Below are 24556 nucleotides of genomic sequence, written 5' to 3' on the forward strand. Positions count from 1 at the left end.
TATGACTCTTTGCAAATAGAAATAATGTTGATAATTCTAACTATCCTAAAACAAGAGAAGTTTGGCCTGATTTAACTTCAGACAGCAAGAATAAAATGTATGTCTTTTCATTTTGTGTACTTAAATATCTGTTTTCAACTGCATACGTGCCACTTACGGAAAAATATCATATGCTTTTTTTTTCTTGTTGCACCCTTTTCATATATAGATAACGACTAAAATGAGCTGGCTTATTAATAGGGTTGTGTGCTTGGAAAGCAGAATCTTTATCTGTTGCTTAAGAACTACATTATCTTGATGAAAGTGATACAATAATTGTCAATGTGTTTCACAAAAAGTAATATTCCCAGACAGTTGAATCAGTTTTTAGTCTTGTGAATGAGAGAAAACTGTATTTGTGTCAATAATTGTAGGGTCAAAAGGAACAGCACCTATGACAAACAAAACAAAAAAATTATTCTGGAAAAAAAAATCCTTATATGGGTCAATAAGGTACTCTTGAATCTTGAAGAAAATAATTTAAAATAAAAGAGAAAGAAAATAAATAAATTATGAAAGTAAAAGAACAAAGTAATATGAACTACAAGTGTCTGCTCTATCCATAGACATTCAAGTAACAAATGTAATTGCTAATTGTGTTGATAGAATTGCATGATTGCCTCTGCGGAACATATTCGTGGTGTTTTGAACCCATAACACTTTTGAATCTTGGTCAAATTTGACATCAGTCTATACTTAATGTCAACAATATTAGGAAACAAATGTTCTTGTCTTTTTTAATCTTAAAATGCTTATATGATAGCACTCACCTCACAAAAAAAATTAAGCCCTTGTTTATGTTGTGTTGCATATTTTTTTATCATACTTTGAACCTTTGCACCAGAGGTAGAATGGAGTTTAGGAATTTGCCTAAGGACATGTCAAACAGAAAGCTGGGGACTGAATCCCTGACCTTCTGATTGCCAGATGAATGCTCTTGCTCCTGAAGTACTTAATTTTTTAATAAAGAAATGTATAAAAAAAAAGGGAAACCAAATGGGACTTTGATCAATGTAATTAATGTGAAGAGGCATCATTTTAAGAGGTGATAAATATCTTATCTACTCTTAAACCTTTGGGACAGAGGGATAAAAAAAATCCAGCAATGACATCCTTTTAATTTAATTTGTGAAGATCATAATTAACGACCTGCAGGCTGCAGAAGACCCCATTTCAGACTGTGGACAGAAAGGACCTCAGCTGTAGGAATAAAAGAAGAAACTTTTCATTAAATTCCATGTTAAATCTGAAATATCAGTAATTTCACAGAAAAGGTCAAGTCTAATAGCGTTCCTCTGTGATTTTTAATATGGCCGCTGAAAGAGCGTACCTGGCATGACGCGGGCCACTAATTGTGGCTGGTTAATTAATGAAACCATCAGGTGTTTGCAAAAGCAAACAAAGAGCCAAGCTCTCCTAAATCATCAGTGCCCTTCGACGTGGTTATTACCAAGCGGCAGGTGAACCCCGGCCTTGACGCATGACAGATTAGATCTTCCCACAGGATGGGCCGTCCATTTATCTGCCTGATAAACTCAGAGCCTCTCTCTATTTTCAATCATCAGGGAGGAAATGAGATCAACAATCTAATGACGCCAACAACCCTCACACACACGACTGCATTAAACAACGCTCCTGATCTAGGGTACCTCTGGTTATGAGCAGAGAAAAAAGCTCCTTTTGTGATCTGTGAGGAAGCGATTATTTACAATACATCAGATAACAGGGAGCTTTTTTTTATTTGAAGCAGGAAACTCATTCTGTCTGTCTCCATTCTGCGCACTCCAGTGTGTCGCTGTTAAATCACATCACAGGTTTCAAGCTCTTCCGCAGAGGTACGGGCCCGTTATTCCACCAGCCTCCTGTTATTCCGTCAAAAATTTACAGGTGCAGGGCTTGTGTGATCCCCCCGTGGGTCACCCCCTCCCTTGCTGTCCCTGACACGCATAGCAAGCAACCTGGCCCTCGTAAAACTGACATCTTCACTAAACTATGCTAACAAGGCCGCAGTGATTTGTATATGCACCACCTGCTGGTATGTGGAATGGTGGTCTGGCTGGTGGGGCTCACTGGTGGGATCTAAGGATGGCGAATCTAAAGCACCGGTACTCCAAATGTTCACACACACATAAACAAACCATATATGCATCAGCAAAAGCCCATAGATGAGAGTGTGTGGAGTGTAATGTGTTAGAAAGGCAACCTGAGGTCCAGTGAGCTGCTCCCTGATTCCTGCCAGTGCTGGGATTTATAGACTTCAGCCTGAATGGTTGGTGCAGGTGCAGAGCAGAGACAACTACTCTGCTCTGCTGATGCAATATATTACAGAGCAACAAACATCAGCCAGCGTGTCAACAAAAACAGTCGCCATTATTTAAGGGTGTTATTTTTAAAGGTGGGGAGCTTGAACGGCCGAATAGTTGAAGAAGAAGACTGTGGGCGAATGGGAATTCCATATTATTTATGAAAACTCTTGTGTGAAGATGAAGAAGGTACTAAATTATGTTTTCAGTATATAGATGTTTAACAACTTTAGATTTTCAGTGGAAATTACATTTTTTTAAAAAAAGCTTTGACTTGATTTGAGTGACATCGCTTATACTCTGCAAGGTGAGAATTATTAATCAAAGGAAAAGTCCCATTGTGACCATTGATAAGCAGACCAACTCCTCGGTACTTCACTGAAACATGTCTTTTTGGCACTATGGTGGATATTTAGTAGGCACTCAGCAAATACAGTCAATCTGATTTTGAGTGACTGCAGGGAGACTTAGCTTAGGACTTTTGAATAAAAGATGCACCAAGAAATTGTCAAATGTTCAGTGTGATCTGCAGTGTGCAACTTAATAAAAGTAAATATTTTTAAATATTTATTAAAACTGACACTGTGTTGTGACAATATGATGAGACAGACTGTAAAAAAAAAAAGAGCTCCTTTGCCTTCTCCCAGTGCTGCCAGTGCTATCTATAAACAACGATTCATAGCCAGGAGGTGCGTCTTACTGCTGTCAAATACAATCTCTGAGGCACTGCTCATTCTCCCTTCCCCTATCCTACCTCCTTGTTGTGAATGCTCAGGCTAGTTAACAGCCATCAACGATGGCTGTAATAGTGAATTGTTTCTCTGTCATTAGGCACTTTTAGCAGTGAGTACATGAGATTGATTGACAGCACTAAGATCCTCCTGCTAGGCTGCAATAGCAGATCAGGGAGGTGGTAGAGGAGATCAATATTTTCACAGAATATCTGTCTCGTGTTTTAACAAATATGTAAAAAACGTATTATTTGTAAAAGTTCCATCCTGCAGCTTTAAATGATGACTGGTTAATAAGACCAGCAACATGCCGTTCTTGTTTTGCATCCACTCCTCTGTATAAGCACGCTCCTCACGACTCCTCCTCTTTGCTCCGGGTCAGCTGGCAGTGAGTCAGTAGAAGTGCACACAAGAGCGCCTGATCTCCTTACGAGTAGGGCTGTCAGCAGCACCCTGAGTGGGCTGTGTGGAACTCCTGTCGGACAGTGTCAAATTTCCACTGTCCAAACTGGGACCCTCTTGTCCTGCTCATAGCTGCAACTCAATGGGGCCTTTGATAGGCCACCAGGGGCCTTTCATCACGCACCTTGGCACAGAGCACGTGGAGACCAGGGGGGCGAGTGCCACGCAACACCTGGCAGGTATGCAAACCCACGTGCCCGAGACAAAACAAAAGCTACTCTGTGGGGCATTTATTGGAAATTAATTTCCTCTCCCTCATCTTTTCACACTCGTAACAGCCCAAACAGGAAGCAACAGGATGAGCAGGGGCAGTGCGCGGTCATTACAAATCATAAGATGCAGGGTCGCATGCATGCTTATTGAAAACACAGGGCCCTCTTAATAAATTGGGGTATTATTGAAAATGCTATTCATATCAGTAATTCAATTTCAGGTGTTTAGATATCGTCACCTTTCTAAAACAGTGGCCCTTACTTTAGAAAGGTGACAATATCTAAACACCTGAAATTGAATCACTGATATGAATGCTAATGGTGATGATTATGGTTTACAGCTCATGAAATCTCAAGCTGTCAGGATTCTGTGCCTCTCTGCTTTTTTTTTTTTTTACCCCTCCAGGGGGTCTTTTGTGGGCTCTAGTGTCCCTTATGTGACAGTGGGCTGACAGGAAACGGGGAAGAAGAGGGGGGAAGACATGCGGCAAATATCGTCGGGTCAGGGAGTTTTCCATTTGTCGAACCCGCGACGGCCGCGTCGAGGACTCAAGGCCTCCAAATATGGGTCGCGCTAACCACTACGCCACCACAGCACGCCCCTCTCTGCTTTTCTTCCAGACTCGTTGACTTTGATTTTCCAAATGAAATGCAAAATTTATTGTAATCTAAAAAAAAAAGGACTTGAAACCACTGAAAAAAAGCAGACTCATTTTTCTCTTGGTCAGTTGAGAAGATTCTGATGTTCTCTTAGGTTCTCTCTAAGTGGCTATAACCACAAAGAATAGTCCATATCTCTGTGGTTTTTCTACTTCTCCCTCCAATAAAATCTTCTAACAGCTCAACCCTCTGAAGGCTGAGGATATCCCAGTTGTTTGTTTACTTTTTTTAACCACAACTGTTCTTTTTACTCAGTTTTCCATTTGTTGAATACAGCACTCTGCGGACATCTATCGTCTTTAGTAATGATATTTTTTATTGCTTACCCTCCTTTTGTCAAATTAGCAATGTTTCTCATGGTGGTGCAGGCCATGACAAACAAAATGAGCATTAAAAATCTTTTTGTTAATTGGTTTTATGTAATATTTTAGTAATCATCAAAATGAACAACAACTAAACTCTAGAAATGTATCACTCATTGTGTAATGAATCAATAATATACTTACATTTTTAAGTTGAATGACTGACATAAATTTACTTTACAGTCTGAAAAAATGGGAGTTTAAATCAATATTTGAAATAACAGCTTTTGATTTTGACTGCAAGACTAGGTGCAAATGAGATGATTGCATCTGTCTCAGTCTTTATCTTACTTGGCCCTCTTCAGTTCCCATACACCTGCTCTGGGCACCCCACCTCACCTGTACCCTTCCACTTCTTCTCCTCTGCCCTGTCCCTTGGATCATCCTCTTCCTCCCTTATCTGTAGTTCAAAGTGTGTTGACTGAATTATCTCCGGCCGGTCAGAGAGAAAGGAAACAACTGTCGACGTCTCTCAGTGAGCCGTGGAGAAACTCGTCCCTGACAGCTGGTCGGTTAACTGCTCTTTACCATCTGATCCTGAGGCGAAGGGATGAGAACACCGACATCTCTACATGAACAAATGGGCTCAGTGTTTCCTCTGCAACAGACCGGTGTCATGAGATAGTGGATGCTCATAGCCAGAGCGGAAGTCCAGGTTTCAGGTTTGAGTGGCCACAGAGAGCGGTTGAGCGAGGTGTTGAGAGGAGATGCATGTTGGCCAGGTACACAGGAGGACAGAGGGAGGATTTAACTCCTGCACAGCAGCACAACAAGATGGATTCGAAGCACCTGCATTGACCGATCAAAGGAATCCCCTGCCATATTGTTCCCATAATCACATCTACTCGAGAGACTTTAAATTCAAACATCAGCATAAACGTTTTACCACCAAATGACCCAGCCCTTAACTGCAGCATGGCCTGCTGGATTCAGTTGATTTAAAGAAGCCCAAGTCGACCACTTCCACTCAGATGTCCCCCCTGGCCCCCTCGTCTGTCTTGGCGCTCTGGCACACAAGGTCATCCCTTAGCCAGTCATGACACTCCAATTAAGGCGACTGATAGACACAGCTAATTGGCTGGATTTATAACCTTCTTTTATTATGCTTTATGAGGAAGGCAAGTGGAGGGCATTACCATTTATAGGCCCCGAGCTCAATGCTGGATCACTGTCATCCGCGACTGTCCGGCCCTGAATACTGCAGCAGAGGAGCTTTGGCTGGGACTGTTCAGTGTCCCTTTACCCTTTCCAGATTTTACTTAAATTTACAAAATAAAAATCACCCATATATACAAAAATGTAGAGAAAACTTTAGGATTAGTTTATGTGGAATAATTTTTAAAAATCAGGGTACAATAACAGGAGACTCCACAGGGCAGCTAGAAAGGGAAAAGCCAGGCATGGCTCCTGTAATGAGTGTGTGGTTATTGATTGTATTGTCAGGGCAGCTGACCAGGGTCCCGTGTGCTATGGGCCCAAGTCCATCTGTGGACAATGCAGTCAGTTACACCTCACTGCTCCGTCTAATAAAGAACAGGCAGATTGATGTCACCAGTATGGTTGAACTCTACCTAACACCCATCCGCACCACACACACAGGGATTCACACACATGAAGGCACGTGTGTGCAGCAGCACAGCTATGAAGCATGGACATCAATTTTATCTCCTCACCTAGAAAAGAAATGAAAGAACTATGATTTGAGTTGATAAACTATTATATATTACACAGGGTGTTAAATTGTCATGGGCAGTATCAGATAATGCCTCAAGATTCTAACAATTTGTATATATAGTTTTAGTTTGGAAAATGGAATGAAATGGCAAATCCAAAAACATTTTCAGAATAAATGTCATGAGCAAAATGCCCTACATTTTTTCTATAGATTTACAGAGAAATCTGCTGATAACCAGAGCCGACCAACCTTAGGCTTGATCGGCCCTGTCTGGTGATCGGCCAGCTGGAAACTCATAAAGCTAAAACTTTTACAGTGAGCAGGGGCAGCTCTAGAAAAATATCTACAGGGTAGGAACAGGGGGGCAACGATTTTGCTTTTATTCTTCCTTGATTAAAGACAAAGTTAACAGAAAATATATACGAGTGTTAAAACTGAAATGACGGAGTTAAAAAATTTCAACCAGTTTGAAATGTTTAGAACTCTTCTTCCACAAAACTACACACTTGCTGAAAAAATAGTGCTTCAATACAGATTTTTATTTTGGGGGGCTAATTTCTACCCCCATAATTTGTTTTAATGAGAGGGATGTAAATAATGGTCCCAGAAAACTACCCTAGTCACTGGAAAGGGTTCCCATATTCAAAACACAAGTAAAGTTAGCCAATTTTAATATAAATAAGACATTTAATAAAGATTGAAAAGGATACATAGAGTTGAAGGAATGTAAGAAACCTGTACTTTATATAAAATGTGTGCATCTCATTAAGGTTGAGAAATATGGCTATGGAAAGAAAACAGATTAGAAATAAGTCACAAAACTGTGATGGGTGCATGTGAAATATTTAGGTTTTGGAATGACCTAAAAAAAGTGTCTAAATGTAGTTTTTTATTGTTTACATTTTATGTGCAGAATTTTGTGTTTATTCAAGTGAATATTGCAACTCAAATTGCTTGAACTATAAAAGATACATGCATTTTGCACATACAAAACCCACCATCAGAGAGCAGAACAATAAAATCTGCAGTGTTTCTATTACTTTGTGAGTGAAGAGCTCTGGGAATAGACTGGCTTTTGAGCCTGCCAGCACTTTAGAAACACTCCACCAAAAGCAGCTGGCATTCTTAGCTGTGCATTGAGTCAGAATCTCTACATAAATTATGGAAAATAATAATATAAACTCGGTGTTCTGCTGGTAAAACTCATCTCTTTTAGGAGGAAGTGAGCCCCTCCACCTGAGCGTTCGGCCGTGCTCACGCCTCCACCAACTCCGCTACACAGCAGCAGCAGAACAAGCGATTACTCCTGCGCAGCCAGCCAAAACACAAAAATCAATAAACAATCTCAATGTTTCTGAGGGCTTTTCGTCTGACTTAATAAATGTCTCAATCCACTTTTATGACTTCATTTTGCTTTAACGTCTTCTTCATGTGCATCTTTTGCCGATCAATTAGAGGATGGAGTGCCCCCTCTGTCGTGACACCTGGCCTCCATCCGCAAACAGACACACACACACACACCCACACACACACGTAAATCACCTGCAGAAGATCAGGAGTGCATTTGAGCCATATCGATATATATTTAGATAATGTTTTAAACCACTATTTTAAATGTGTTCTTTGATAGCCACTTACTACAGTTTGAGATAACAAGTTACTCAATATAACAATTCTAACCAGAGAAAAGATTATTTTTCAATCATAAATGTGCATCTTGGGCAATTTCGTGGAAAAAATAGTAAAAATCTATATTTTCAAAAGTTTTATACCAGAACTAAATTTTATCTAATCTGATCGGATATAATTTGTGTTCTTTCAGAAAAGTAATCTGCTTTTTGGGTTGATTTTGGTTGATCAACCACTCGTGAGAAGGTTCACAACTCCATGTTTCCTCCTTTTGTGGATAACAGATCCCACAGTGGTTCACTGAAGTCTCTTTAAAATTCCTTAACAACCTTCTAAGAGTCGTGTGTTCTTGAATTTCTTTTGATAGGGGCATGATGTTTAGGATTTTTAATCTTTAGCCTACTTTGTCTTGTTCTCTTTTTAAGCAATTTCTTGGCCCTGCAGGCCATGTTATGAGGGCTGGGTATGGCTAGGTAAACTGAACTCAGCTTTCAAAAATAGGGTTTATTGCAGTTACTTTATTTCCTATATTGGTTTAGTTAGCTTTGTTCACTTAACATATTAAACCATCAATTAAAAACAGCATTTTTATTTATGTACGTTTGAGATTAATTTCTGTAAGGTGGAAAAATCTATAACAGGGTATATATTTTTAAGCAGGTCTGTATAGTAGGAATGTGAACATATTTGTGTTTAACTGTAACTAAAATGTTCAGAGGAAGCACCATTACTGGGCTGTCAGCAGAGAGATGATGAAAACAGTGTCTTTCTCTCCATCAGCTCCTGCTGTCACAGCCTCTAATGCTGGTGCTGCAGGGATGACAGGTGAGTGTTGCCAGATCCCCTGGTCTGTGACTAGAAGCTCCAGGAGAATTTCACGCACACCCCTTTCTTGTCTTCCATTGATTCTGCCACTTCCCATTATTGTCAATCAGAGCGCCAACGTCTCCACGGGGGGTTTCTGTACGGCGCACGATTGTCAGGGCAGTGGGGTGCGGAGAGAAGTGTGCAGCATCCCTGCCAGCCAGCCAATACACCAGCACGGGTTCCACAAGGGACCCCTCTCCCGAGTCTTCCTGGGCAAGATGCCCCAAGTACAAGTGAGACCTTCTTGCTTTGCAACACAGAGTGCACATGGCTGTGAAGCAGAGAGACAGATGAAACCTCTCGACAACAGGAGCAGCTAAAGCTGAAAACATAGTTTCCCAAGGCTGTCAGCAGGAAAGCAATGCTGCTCCCTCAGATGTGACAGCCTTGTTAGAAAAATGACATAATAACAATGACAGGACTAATGGAACAGAGGTGAAGCATTGTTCTGAGGGTTAAGGAGGGTCTAGGAGCTCACCGTGTAGTCATACTGACCCTTTTCAGGCCAGTGTTGTGTTGCTTTGCAGGCGTTTTGGTAAGGCGAGGCAACCACGCAGCAGCTATAAGCCCCGGAGATTGATGGGAGCGCTGCCCTCCCTCCCCGCACTGTAAAAGATTATCCGCTCACCCGCTGGAAACAAAGCTGTGATGGAAATTCGTCTCGCATCATCAGCAGCAAAATATCTACACAGCAAAGCGGGAGTCTCTCATTTTTCATGGGCTATATATTAAATAAAAAAGGGCATTAAAGAAATAGGGAGGGAGGTGGTGTGAGCGATAGTGCTAGTTAGTATTTTTTCTAAATGGGCCACTTGAATCAGGGAGATTATAAGGTTTTTATTGGCTGTCAGAAAACACAACTTTCTGCGTACTTCACCCGGTGAAGCTCATAATGCTCTGATTAGAATGCCAGCAGAAATGAAAAGGAATGGCGCTGCTGTAGAGGCAGCAGGACAAGCGCAGATGCCCTGGAATCTGCTCTCCCTCAAATACACAGGGGAATACAAGACGACCAACACGCAAGCCAATAAAGCACAGAGCGAGCGAACAAGTTCCCCGCGAGCTCCTGTCAGAATATATACAGCCAGTTTCACAGTCGGATCTGGTGTCAGAGACCGAGCCGGGCCCATTCTCAACCGGATACATGAGACACATCAGGTAGAGCGTTATCTCCCTCTAAGTGAATATTGCATTCAGCTGATATGTGATATTTGAATTTCCCATTAGGAGGAGAATATGTGTCGGAGTGAAAAAGCTTAGTGATGCTTGCTCGTTTCACAGGAAGCGGCGAACGGACACCTTGCTATGAAGTTGCAGCGTGTCACAGTGATGATAAGGATTAAATGATGGCAGGGGGCAAGTGCGAAAACTGATTGCTGTTACTCACAGGGTCACCTACACAGAAGCCTTTGAGAGAGTCTGAAGACTAACCGTCACTTACTAGAAACTAAACCAACTCAGCCCGATCACTCTAATCTTCTCCAGTGGCATGGAAGTGTTTTCAGACCTCACCAGTAAGGCGACAGATTGAAATCGGTCATTGTCTCACCTCAGAAGCATCCGTGTCTGTCAGTTTGTTCAAACTGAGCTTTCAATTTCCAGCAGTGGCCAACATCAAACTACCAAACATGACAGAGCTGGCGCTTTCTGACGAGAGGAAGCCATTGATTTTTCCTCCATTTCACCATCAATCTGGTGGAGAAGAGGTGGCTGTGGGTGCTCAGACAGCTGATGATGTGATTTGTAACTGTGGACCACCGGCGAGCGGAGAGAATTGCTCCCGACTCTCAACACGTGGCAAAGTGACTACCGCAGTCCTCACCATTCAGCTGGAAGATTAACAGCGGGGGATCGACTGATAATCTCCAGCGGCCAAGTTGAGTATTTTCTCTGTCACCCTCGCTGCAGTCCCAAACCAACATTTGTATTTGCCAGGACCACTGTCACTCAGCTAAGAAATGTCTTTTAGAGCACCAGTTAAACATTTTATTTATCATTTATGCATTTAATCGTGTAGCTGTGGTAAAACAGGTTGATCCTTACATATTTCTTTTAGCAGCCATAAAGATAGCTGTTCTTTATCAATAATAAATGAAATATATATATATTTAAAATACTGAGATGTTTACCAAAAATGATTATACTGGAAGAATCTGATCTGGGCATTGAACACCACACCCACTGAAAACCAGGTGATACTTCACCAGATGAAGTATCACCCCCAGGTGTGAAATATCACCTGGTTTTGTGAAGTATCACCTGGTTTTGTGCCCTCACTGGGTTTGGGATGAGTTTCTACCCCAGTCAATTTACATTCCTACCTTCTTTATAGTCACAAGCTCTGTGACTATAGTCACATCTTGTTCTGTTGTGACTGACAGAACAAGATAGCAGATACAAGCAGTCAAAATAGGTTCCCTTCGAAGGGTGTAGTATGGTTTCTCAGTTAGAGATAGGGTGAGAAGGGTGTGGGATGCACCAAGATTGGTGTTTTGAGCCCATTGTTTTTTTGCAATAAATACACCCTCTTGGACAGATTACTGAACATCAAAATATGTCTAATCACATTCATGCAGATTATGTTCAGCTGTCCTGCTCCAAGAGTTCTTTAACTTGATTTTATTACTTGTGTAAGAGAAATTACAAACTCAACCCTAAGAAAATAAAGTGTCTGATCATTGCCCCAGATAGCATGGCTGCTCTGGTCCGGCAACAGATTGGTCGTTTGAATGCTGTAATCAAGCCAAGCGCAAGAAATGTAGGTGTTTAGTTTGACCAGTCAATGTGCCTTGAAGGTCACTCAAAACAACAACTGATATATTACCACGCTAAGACAGTTGGTGCCAAAATAGGAACTCCAAATGGTTATCCTTGCTTTTATTTTCTATTAACTAGACTACTGAATTGCACTTTCAGATACATCAATAAAAAATACTACCAGTTACAAGAACCAGTCTTTGTTGCTCTCAGCATGCAGCACCCGGGTTGGACATTGTCTTGAGATTCTTGATTCATTTAAAAACTAGCTAATGGGATTCATCACGTTTATTTTTTTCTTGAGAATTTTTAAATGTTGTTATGTTTGTTTGTAAACATGTACCATTTAAACTTGTATATTATTCTCTCTTTGCAAAGCACTTTGTGATTTTTATCAGTGTACAATAAGTACTATACAAAAAAATAATTATTCACCTCCTTACACATCTCTAATATAAATGAATGGCTTCATCAGGGTACATGTGTTAGAATGGCCCAGTCAAAACCCAGACCAAAATCCAATGGAGGACTGTTGGCAAGCCTTGAAAACTGGTGTGTATTTGCAGCAAAAATTGGTTCATCAAAGGATTGACTGGAATGTTACTCTTAAGAAGCTTATATGTGTATATATTTGAAAAGCATCAATTTATCTCCTTTCACTTCATATGCACTACTTTGTGTTGGTTTATTGCAGTAAATCTCTATAAAATATCTGGGACTTTGTAATAACATTTGAACAAGTTAACAAGTTTGCAATGCACTGTGTTGAACATCAATGTAGCTTGTTATGCTCTTCAAAAAAAAAGTAATAATTTCTGTCTGAGTAAATTATGACATTGTTTATTATCATTGTTATCAAGTGACCGAATTTACAGGCATAATACTGCCTGTAAATGCTGTTAAATACAAAACTGACTAAACCTCTGTCCTCTCATTAACATTCCAACATGATCACAAAAACTAATTTATTGCACATGAATTCAGCATTGAATTTAAAAATGCATAAATATTGGCATTTTTTTACACACATAACATAGAGGGGAAAAAACATAGCAATGTGTTGGGCATAGATCTTCCAAGACATTACAAATACACAAATGACTTGAGTTTAACTAGAGTTGCTTTACAACAATTTCTTATAGCCATACAAAGTTCATTAAAGAACTCACCAATTCATCTGTTTTACTGGAGCTTTATGTTATAAAACCAGAAAGGAAGCTACTGCATAAAATCTTTAATGTTGAATTTTAGGATTGTAATGTCTCTCTTACATGAAGTAATACGGTACAGATGTTTTCTGAAGGATTAGTAATCCTCTTTAGATCATTTGCAAAGCAATTAGGCATGCCTCCACAAAGATAACAGCCTTAAGAGATAAGATGCCACTCGCACAACCTTCCAAATGTGATAGCTGCCTTGGAGCCCTGATACCACCAAGATTTTCTTAAATCCTTGTAAATGAAATTAGAAAAAAAATATATAAAAAGGTGATGTATCTCCAGTGCGATCTATCATGTAATTCTATTAATAAATTTAATGACCTCATTCCTAAATCCTCAGTTATAAGATGTAAAATAATCACATCATAAATACTATACAACACATTTTATACACTGTAATTAGTTAAGATGCATGGTGTCAACAATAATACTTACGTTATATATCAAGGCAATTACATAAATACATTAGCTGCCAAGAAACCATATGACATAGAGAAGGATGATTACCAGAAAGTCAGGGGAAAATGGCTCCATCCTCATTAGAAGCCCGTCCAAAGCAAGTGAATCTCTTCTGAAATACAAAGCGAGTTGAACTAAGGTGACTTACAACATGCAATTGTCAGCAGGAACCAGAGAGGCCTTTTTGCATACATTTTCATTATCAGTACACATTACACAGTAGGAACAAACGCCACTGACAAGAAAGGAGGCAAAAAAAAAAACCTAATTCCCCTTTGACCTGTGACCTGTGTCACAGAGGGCACTGCTTTGTGGGAATGCAGATGAGTTTCAAGCAGAGTTCATGACAGCATTGTTCCTGCTCTTCCTCATAAGCTTAAAACCTATCAGTGGACAACAGAAACCACTGGGCTAGACCAGGCCGACCAGGCATCACTCATTCACTCACCTCCTAGGTGCCTTTGTCAGGTGATTGCTGCCAGAAAAAGGAAAACAGATCAATACATCTCCCATGGGCCTGACAGGTAATCTTTACCTGGGATGAAATATGAGTGCAACCAGCCTGCCGGATTCCTTAACTGTAACAGGACAATTGACTAGCTCTACGGAAGCCATTCCCCTATTTCCGAGCCATTGTAAATTAATTTTGAGGCATAAGGTCTGGGAGAGGTGTCATTATGGGGACTGCTAATTATTCTGTGGCAGCTGGGGTGTTGTTTCCTGTCTACTGACTGACCCATGCAGGAATTTATGCATCTTAATGTGAGTTTTCACTGCAGAAATCTTTACCATGAACAAGGAATCATTCTTTAATAAGCTCTGTGTCTACTACAGGAACCATCATTAAATTAGATTAGCTTAGCTTAGTTGTACTTTTTGGATGTATCCTAAACAACAGGTGTGGTTTTGTAGTTAACTTTATATTAAATGAAATCTGTTTTTTATAACCAATATTGCCTTTGAACTTTCAGTGCTTACATTCAATTACATGAATGCAATCAGATAATCTACTAAGCTCTCTTCTGTGGTCTGACAGCAAGAGGAAAATGAAACTTTCTAGAAAATATTTTTCAGATCACAATATGCAACCCAAAGTTGTAATATTCAATGTAAGTGACTGTATTTAAATCTTGTGCTTTGAAAGAAAAGAATAAATTACTCCAAGTTTCTAATCCACAATCAACAGAAAATATAATAAGTTTACGCTAATAAATGAGTGTGATGTTTCTGAGATCATTGCGTCCTACTTCCCTTCCAGGGACTTTTTCTGGGGTAAATGTTACTTGTACTTTTATTAGGCCCTTTTACATACAATGGAAAAAACTAAAAATCACTGACCATTAACTAAGCAAACACTGTAAAGCTCTTCCAGTTCAAAACACACATAAATACATCTCAAACAGCTGAGAAGCAGACTGCTCTAAAAAACAATTTATAAATGTATTAGCCACTTTTTTTCTGTTTTACAATGATAATTAACCTGTGCAATTCCTATTTACCAGGTGCATTGCTGATGTGAAACTAGTAGCGGCTGAGGAGTTTGCGGAGATCTGAACACTGACGGATTTCTGTGGCGGCAACTAGCAAAGTAGTGTGAGGCATCCATTTAAACTATAGTGTGCCCACACAGCATTTATAAATGTCATCCCTCCCCAGCATGATCATATAAATCCTTCTCACACAGATTATTGCAGACATATAACTCACATTAATTAGCAAATCTCATTTTATTAAATGCAATTCTTCTCTTTAAGAAGGCTTTAAAATATCTGAAAAGACATGTCATACAGCTGGTGATTATGTTGTGAATTTCTGTTAAAAAAGACCTTAAAAAATGTGATTAACTTTTGGTTAAAAACTTCATCAGAATTTTAGCAGGCTATGCTGCTTACACTTGCAGTTTTACTGGTAATAAGCAATATTTGACTAAAAACTTGGTTCTCTTATTCTTATTTTCTGTTTTTATATTTTTCAACCATGCATGTTTGAGCATGCAGGCTTCCGTATACCTGTACCTTTCTGCTGCTAGTACTCCTGAATTTCCCCACTCAGGGACAATATAGGATATTTCTACTTTCTTCTAATTATGGTGGATGATCTGTGACGTGGTGGGCCTCTTTCTTTTCTAAATTTTCAGGAAGCTTTGTTAAAGTGCTGGGTATCATGAACTCATTAAAATATGATGACATTTTAAATTGGAATCTGGTGAACTCTATCAGAAAAATAAAAATGGGTCATCAATGTGTCTTTCAGCTGGAACATTATCCAAAATATATGGACAAATCAACACAGAATTGATTCACCAGACACACAAACAACCTTCTTCTTTTGCTCCGCAGTGCCTGGACCTGCAGAAAACCTGTTGATTGAAGTGAAGAGAACATAAAACCCGTTCAGGACTCTGAATCAAATTGGGAGAGGGAAGAGGAATCCTCAAAGATCTTTCTGTATGTATGATCCAAACATGTGATAAGTTTTAGGAGACTAAAATTGTCCTACTGACAAAAATGTGGGCTGTAAAATATATTGATATGAGTTTCATTGCTGAATAAATGTACTCACATTATAGGTGATTGAATTTTCTACATTTTTCAAGTGAGATAATGCTACTGCACTAAAAGTTGAATTGATTTTATTGCTTTGCACATCCTTTTCTATGCACCTATTTATTTGCTTTGCTCAGATTATTTTGTTTGTTTCCTCTGTATGCTGCCATTGATTTCCTAAAGATGAAACCACTTGGAAACTATATACCCAGAGGAGTTTTGAAGATACTGTGTATAACCCTCCTTTCCTGTTTCCTGTTGCTCCTCCAGCTCCAAAAGCAACTCAGCCAGCATTGCTAAAAAAACCCCAGCTTTTTCAGACAGATTTACAGCCAGCCTTGAACTTTAAATCTGTTTGGAGAAATTTGAATATAGAAGGTAACCTGATGAGAACAGAGGCAGCCCTCCAAGGACCATGACTATGCTCCCTCTGTGTTGTGCTAATGAGCACCTTTGTAGCAACTGTAGCTTTTCAAATCCATGCTAATAGGAGGCCTGTACTTTGTGTGGCTCGCCAGCGGTGGTCGCCTCTCTTAACCCCGCAACAGCATGTGGCAGCTAAACATTGTGATGTTCATCTCCCTCAGAGCTAGCTGCTTTACAGCCATTGTTGGTTGCCTTAAAGTGGAGCAGACGCCCCCTGGTCAACGAGCCTCAACTGACCATACTTTCCGAGGTTCCTGCTGACAAGTGCTGTGCTACGGGAGTGGACATAATTAATGGATTATGCAGTGGCGGGTGGCCTGGAGACTCGGTGTGGAAACAGGAAGAGAAGTAAAGTCTTGAGTCGAACGAGGAGCCACTTGAAGCTGCCTTCTTGCTTAAGGAGATGGCGGAGCGCTTAACAAGGCTTGATTGCATTAACATTTGTCATGCTTAATATACTACCTGGAAGGGCTGGATCGAGCAGGAACATGCTGATTTGAAGACTAATGATGTGCTTTTGTATTTTTCTTTCTTTGTTGTAAAGTTTGTGGAGTAGAAGGGGGTTCTAGCTATTTCGTTCTCAGGCACAATCGCTTTAGGAATTAGATGGGTCTGTCAAGCCTCTTTCAAGTGTCCTCGTGGTTGCCCTGGAGTAAAGACGAACTCTCAGGCTGAGCAGAAGTAGGAGACTGAGGTGTACTTGGTCCTACTGCTTCGGGGTTTGGTGTGTTACTGCAGGCACCTCCTTTAGCCTCCTTTCTCTGCTGATCTTTATGAAATGGGTTGATAGCTAAAAAGAAAGACAAAAAACATTTCAAATTCTGAAACATGGGGCAAATAAGAAAAAGGTTCAAATACGGGTGGATCAATAAGTTAGAATATTAGTGAAAAGTTTATTCATTTCAGTGACTCAAGACAAAAAGTGAAATTTGTAATTTATATAGATTCATACATGTGTATATGTATACCTTAAATATGACCTATTATGCTTCCTTAGGTTAAGATAGGTCTATGGGCTACACAAAATATGTTGATTACATTTTTATAACAGTGTGTGCAGTTGCAAAGTCCTGCTGGAAAATAAAATCAGCATCTCCATGAATCAGCTTGCTGGACTTCAGAAAACACATTGGACCAACACCAGCAAATGACATGGCTACTCAAATAATCACTGACTGTAGAAACTTCATTCTTCCTCATACTCTGGAAACTTTGATTTCTAAATTCAAAATTAGAAATCTCCGTATGTACTGAATGGCAATAAAATGAGTTAAATAAATTAACATTTGATGATACTCTAAGTTTCTCACATGCTCTTGTAACATTCCCCTTTTTTGCTCACTGAATCAACTTGAATTAAAATAATAAATCAAATTCAGAACTCATGGATCACTGCTTTGGATATGTGGAAATATAACTGAAGCAATCCTCTACTAATAAGTTAAATATTAATGAGATTTTGGTCATGTGAGCCAAATCCAATTTGGCCCCATATGACTTGTGGACATGGATATTAAAAGGTCATTTTCTCCAGCTTTTTAAGCTTAACCAGTTTTGTAGCATTTATGTTTTTAACTCTAATCATCACACTTCGTTTCTCACTGACACCTTCCCCGTTACAGATCCTCTTTGGTTTGGAAACAGCAGAGCATATTTTCAAAGGAGACAGAAGAACAAAGGAACAAATTTGCTCCCTAACCTGCTTTCCTACAGCTTCTACTTCAGTTTTGATAAATAAATCCTTCCAGGTCGCCACCCCAAAAAGGTAGCGCCAGTCACACAACGTATTTTCCAGGCAGCCCCACAGCAGAGGACAAGGCAACTAGAAGTGACATTGTGGCTGTGGGCTGTCTCAAAGGATTAGACATTACAGCATTCACTGGCATGTGCTTTAGTTCTTTCCCCTTATATCTGCTTGTGCCTCTTTCCAGATGACTTCTTCCCCAAACTGATCCGGCGGGCAAGATAATTGATTAATATTTCTTGAGGGAATGATGACTAACTGCTGCTGAGGTCCAACCTAAACACTTCGGGTTAAACATAGTCAAAGGGCTTGATCAAAATTCAGGAGTTTTCATATTTGACAGATACAAAGAAACGGCAGGGAACATTAGTTTGAGTGCATTAGCATGAGAGAGGTGCACCACATACCAACAAAAGTCCAACGTGAAGGTCAGAGTCAGGACGAGACAATGCAGTCACAGTAGAAACAAAATAAACCCCCTTCAAATTAAATGGTTTTTATGCAATTTGTATGTATCAAGGGTTTTAGTGTATTTTTTTACAAGCTTTCATTTTAAAATGATGACATTTGTGCCATTATTTAGTACATAACATTAGATTCAAATTATTTTTAAATAGATATCCACAATATCTTGAATTGCAGTCATCACCACAATATTAATCATAATCAGAAGCAGCACCATCGCCATTACCAGCATCTTGATAAATATGGCTCTTCTTCAAAAATACATGCAGCAAACTGTGTCTTTGTGACAGGCTTAATGTAGCAACGTGCATCAAGATCACAAGTTGATGTGGTTTTTTGTTGAGTTTTTCATACATATAATATTATTTTATTGGAGCTTTTAGTCTAAATAATCATAAGTTTAGAAATGGAAAAAATTCAGGACTGAAAATAAATTAAAAAAAACAACAAAAGTCTACAGAAAACTTTGAAAGACCTTAAGAAACTGTAAAGAAATATTGCTCAAATGTCTTTGAAAGATTACTGGCACCTTGAATGGAAAAGTGAGGGATTACTCAAGAGTTTTGAACAGTATTTTACAAAACTGGCTCTTTATGTAATATTATATAAAGACAAGACACCAAAGTATTTTATTAGGGTGTTTTGAACTTCCAGTCAAACTTAATAAACATTTTCTCCTACAACCAACACACCATATGTTGCCCTGTAAATGCCTCATCCCTGCAGTGAAACATGATGGTGAAAGCATCATTCTGTGGGGTGGCACAGAGAGGATTAAAATGGTCTAGTCAAAGTTTAGACCTGAATCTAATGAGAATCTGACAAAAGAATTAAAAATTGCTGGAGTGGATTTTATTTAGGAATATCAAATGAGGTTCATGGAAAAATAAAGCTGAATCGTATCTAGAAACATGAAGCCATATGAAAAAATGCAATGCATTTTATAAAATATTTAAGAGGAAATTTATGTGTTTAAATGATAACTTTAAAGAAAACTGAGTAAGTGTTCCTTTAGTGAAGCAAAAGCAACACCTGCAATCAAGTAGTTTTACACCAAGGTCAGTACAGAAATTAGAATGCAACGATTCTCTGTCAGAGGAAGAATTACAGTACATACATTTACTGTGGGTGATAATGGGAAGTTGAATGGAACCACCTCACCATCTTAATAAGCTCTTATGAGATGCTCTCTAAAAACAATCATTACAGGCCTTCCTGGAGCACTGCCGCTCCCCCTGTTTATTAATCAGCTAATTACACATTGACAGTAATGGGCCTGCTGATTCCCACACTTAAATGAACAGGGTTGAATGCCTCTTTAATGATTAGCCTTTGTGTTTCTCTCTCCCTCCTTTTCTCTGCTGCTCCTTCTCATGAACACATGCACACACAAGGCTCTTTTTACAAATGCAAAAATAAGACGTTCAAATCAGACCTCCCGGCAAGAGGGTTTGCACACAATTCAAGAAGCACCTGACAGAATGGGCTCCTAAAAACAAATATGTCTCCATAAAGACGAACAGAAAACTGTGTGTATGCAAAGGCAGCTGGTAAGTGGAGCCTGTACATCAACCTGCGTGAATTTCAGTGCTAAACTCACCCTGCAGTAACATCAAAAGCCCCCCCCCCCCCCCCCCCCCCCGCACGTAAAAGTTTGGTGGAGCAGCGCAGGCAGGTGCAGGTAGAGACCGAATAAATGGGGGTGGGGGTTGAAGGACAAGAGCAGGTTGTGGAGTGGAGCTTGAGAGGGCAAAATAGTGCGGTGGGCTGCATTTCTGTCAGCACAAGTGATGGCTGAGTGGTAGCGTTATTTGTCTTGTGCTGCCACGCAGCCCTCGTACCAGCCTGGGCATTAATGAGAGGGGGCCGGACCGCCAAGCAGGAACGCGCTGGGCCTCCGGCGCAGGTGATCTGTCACGCTGCCGTCTCGCTTGGGCAAGGGGACACATGAAGGCAGAGGGGGGAGAGGAGGTGGCCTCGCCCTGGCTAAGGGCTGGCCTGCACCTGGGCACCATATTGTACTAACACATCAAAACAGCAAACAGTCTGATGTTGACTAACTTGACTATAAACAAGCATAATTTCTTCCTGGAACGATCATCATATACATACCTAAATCAGATTATAGACCAAAAACGTGTAAAATCTTGGAACTATGCAAGCACATATCCAAGCCTACTATTTTCAGTCAATTTAATAAATTATCACCACTGATAAACAGCTGCATTTGCATACTTACCTCTGTCTGTGTCTAAACCAAATAAATCCCAGAACACTTGACAGACAAGTATTTTAATTTCAGTTTTAACCAAGAGTGATCTTTTAGGACAAAAATCATCTTACTGTGAGAAAAGTAATTGCTGAGAAACTTGAGTTGTTATTAAAATGCCTTGCAATAACATTTCCACAGCTACATTACAGTAGCACGGTTAAACTTTCACAAATACGTCAAAAATGGACAGATTATTTGGAGACAAGTGAGACTTGTCCAATCAATGGCTCCCAAACACAAGTACTCTGGTGACCGTGGTTCAGTGAAATGGAAGCAACAAATTTCAATGTTTCAAATAACAGGTCTTGTTGGAAGAGTTCTTACTTCACTGGCAAATTATGGGTAAAGCAAGCTCATCATAGAATGACTTCCATAAGGAGCCGGTTTGTTAGATCTCCAAACTACATCAGAAAAGAGTACTTGCTAAATTCCCAATGTAAATCCTCAATTTATGAATTAAACTTTAACATCATCACTCTATATTTTGGTCAATAACTGCCTGTTTTTCTATTTTTTCTTTCTTTTTTACATACTGGTACTTCTGAATTTCAAACATGTATCTGAACAGAATTATTGAAAGCTACAAGCCTGAAATCAAAAAGGAAAGGTTCTAGTCTTGATAATATATACCCTTAAAACTATTAAATGGGGAGAAAGAAGAAGAACAAAAGTATCTTTTGTTCAAAGACTTGTTGGACTGAGTTGAATTTCTGGATTGGCAGGAAGAAAAGTAGAAAGTCTCCAATTTAAAGCTGAGAAATGGAGTGGTCATCTAATCCAAACAGATACCTGGCCTGATAAGTTCTTGTGTTTTGTTGTTTTTTTTTCTTCACGACCAGGTTTAGCAGTGCCGTGAAGGTGCTAAAAGGGTAAAGAAAGAAGATAAAGCAACAGCTGGGTACCGCCTGAGTAATTTCCTGTGGACTCCCGGAGGATACCTTCAGCCACAGACCATTTTCACTCCTGATTACAGAGTTCCAGATCCAGCCACTAACATATACAACAAACCACTTCCTCTGGCTAATCCAAAGACTCAGCTGTCGTGTTCACTAAGAGTAATACGTCGCTCTTTCTACTGAATGCAGACAACAATCTTTCCATGCAAACAGGATGTCTACCGGGAAACGACTTCACTCAGTAAATCACAGAATCTGATTTGCCTCTGTGCACATTTATGTCAGAGTGGCAGCAAACCAAAATTCCTGTGCGGAGAGTGTGAAAGCTTGTCAGAGTAAGTGTGCATCTCCTGGAGGTCCTGTGATTACTGAGCAGAGACATGGTGCAGGGGGCTGCCAAAGTAAAGATTTATACAGAGCAGTTGCAGCTGCAGAAACTGACATTGGACGACATGAGATGCATGATAAATCATAGTGGGCAGGGGGCACTAGGCTCAAGAAACAGTAAAGAAGTCCAAACAGGGTCGGAAAGGATGTGCCGTTCAGTAACTCTCCCTCTTTATCATCCCCTTACACATAGACACATTTTAATATTAAATTCAAGCAATTTTATATTCACAATTTCTGTACAAATCACAAAAAAACGTGCAGAATTCTATAAAAAATAGATATTTTCAAAATGATTTCATTTTCAGTCTGTTTATAGTAGACTACAGGTTACCTGTCAACAGACTGAGGGATGTCTTGCTTCTGCATGTTGAATACAAGAGGTCCTTAGGGGCCAGGGGGTGAATCTGTTTTTTTCTACTTTTATGGGAAGAGGTTCAGCACTGGGAAGGTGAAGGACAGAATTGCCAGCTATTCCATCACTCAGTGCAATAAATGGATCCAATCTGTATCCAAGCAAAGCATTGGCTGTTTTTAAATTCCACCTCTTTTATCCAAATGAATGATGGACCCCAGTACAGAGCCCTGTGCAGCAATATTAATATACATCAGGGGCCCGCACCCCTCAGTAAATCAGGGAACCACTAGCATTTGTTATTTAAATGACAAACTGCAGCTGCAGGAGTGGTGAATGGAGAGGAAATGGTGGACAAACCAATTCAGATTTCAATCCGGTGAAGACACAAGGTTCAGAGCCATCAGGCTAATGAAAACAGGCAGCTCCACTGGTCTAAACACACACAGCACAGACAGCTTAATGTCTTCTGAGATAGAGTAAACTCTGTCTAATGCCAATTATCACTTCGCTGTGCTAAACCTCTCCTTACCACCTTACCAAATAATCAATATTTGATTGTAAGTAATAAAAAGTTTAAACTTTTTCACGTTTTGCCACATTAGAAGCACAAAATTCAATATCATTATGATTTTAATTACAGAACGCAATGTAATATATAATTGTGAAGTGAGAAGAAAGGATATGTGGTGCACAAAATGTTTTCCTAAAACATGTGTGTGATGCTCTTTATTTCGACACTCCTAGATAAAATCAAGTGCAACTTATTGCCTTTGGAAGACATCCATTTAGTAAATAAAATCCAACTGTGAACAATTTAATTTCAGTTATTAGAGAACATTAGAGAAGAAACAGCATAAGGAAGACTAAGCAAACATATGTCCAGAGACAATGGCTTAGTTAAAAAGTTAAAACATTGTGGTTATATCTGCTTTAGGCAAAGATAAAACAAACAGAGACAGCAGAGGAGAGTTTCTGCTGTAAAAAAGAAGCAAATCTGACATTTTTCAGTAGCTTGTAAAATGCTATTGTGCTGTCACAAATGTCCATTTCATATCTCCCCTTACTGCTTTTCCATTTTTATTGATACAAGCCTATAATACCACTCAAGTAGATTGTTTCATAAAAATGTTTGCTTTCATGTTCCAAAAAGAACATTCTGCTTTGACTTGGTGTTTCTGCTATGTCTTGACAATAATCATACTGAGAAGAACAAAAAAAAAATTTAAAGCTGGAGACTAGAGTGGAGTTGTGGTAATAGGCTGGGATGGACAAACCAGTTTTGTTTTTAATAATATAGAACAATAAGTAAGGGCAAAAAATAATTTCCTACTCATTTTTCATGTAAATACTCAAGGTCTTTTCAAACTCCAATTTTTTACAACTTGTCAGTCGTTTTTAAGTGTAAAATTAGAACTTTATTATGAATTTAGGGCTTTCTTGCTTAGATGGACGAATGGACAGACAATCAGGTGAAATTTTAATAGGAAACTAAGTCTAGTAATTGCGAAGGGATCCTAAAATCAGGAAAAAAAACCTTTTACCAGTAATTTGTACCAAAGCAAATCGTTATCCCAAGAAGTCTGTTTAAAGAAAATCACGTCAGTGTTACATTGCAACACCAGCATTAAAATAACATCTAACCAAAGTTGCTAAACTACAGAAAAACATATGTAATACAATAGCCCTTTTCAACATCTTTAAGATGTGGTCTACAAATCAGTGCAGATGTGTGACTGTGTGAAGGCTGTTACCTGATGTTGTGATGAAAACAGCTTCTGTTTCTTTCTTCCTCCGCATGTCAGACGAGCAAAACAGTCCCGGAATGAAATTAATCTGCCTGGAGGGCCAGTGAGACAGAAACATCACCAAATCATGAAATAATTTTACAAAAGTCAATAAAAACCAGCACTGCACATTTGGAAACACACTCTGTTTGCAGTCATCCATGCATTTTGTCATGTCTACATTTTTCTTCATTAAGCTTTTTTTCCATAACTGAAACTCTTAAATGAGTAGCGATGCTGAATCAGAGCTATTTTTGTGTTAAACACATGACCCTGGTCTGGGCTACGTGCATCATGTTAGA

General features: G+C 39.5%; 1 protein-coding gene across 3 annotated transcripts in view; it reads right to left on the reverse strand.

Annotated features, from left to right (window-relative positions):
- Positions 1-24556, reverse strand: part of LOC116708956 (G patch domain-containing protein 2-like) — a 49891-nt gene that overhangs the window by 8277 nt on the left and 17058 nt on the right. Inside the window, exons 9-10 of one of the 3 annotated variants that reach the window (XM_032547136.1) lie at positions 24222-24307; positions 12522-17138 (exon numbers count right to left, since the gene is read on the reverse strand). The exons of 1 other annotated variant lie outside the window; for it this stretch is intronic. In XM_032547136.1, coding sequence (XP_032403027.1) covers positions 16975-17138; positions 24222-24307 — 250 coding nt within the window. In that variant the 3' untranslated portion in view covers positions 12522-16974. Of the gene's footprint in view, positions 1-12521; positions 17139-24221; positions 24308-24556 lie in introns of those variants that run through there. One more of the 3 variants, XM_032547137.1, reaches the window with a different exon arrangement.

Source organism: Xiphophorus hellerii, chromosome 19 (assembly GCF_003331165.1).
Source record: "Xiphophorus hellerii strain 12219 chromosome 19, Xiphophorus_hellerii-4.1, whole genome shotgun sequence".
NCBI lineage: Eukaryota > Metazoa > Chordata > Actinopteri > Cyprinodontiformes > Poeciliidae > Xiphophorus > Xiphophorus hellerii.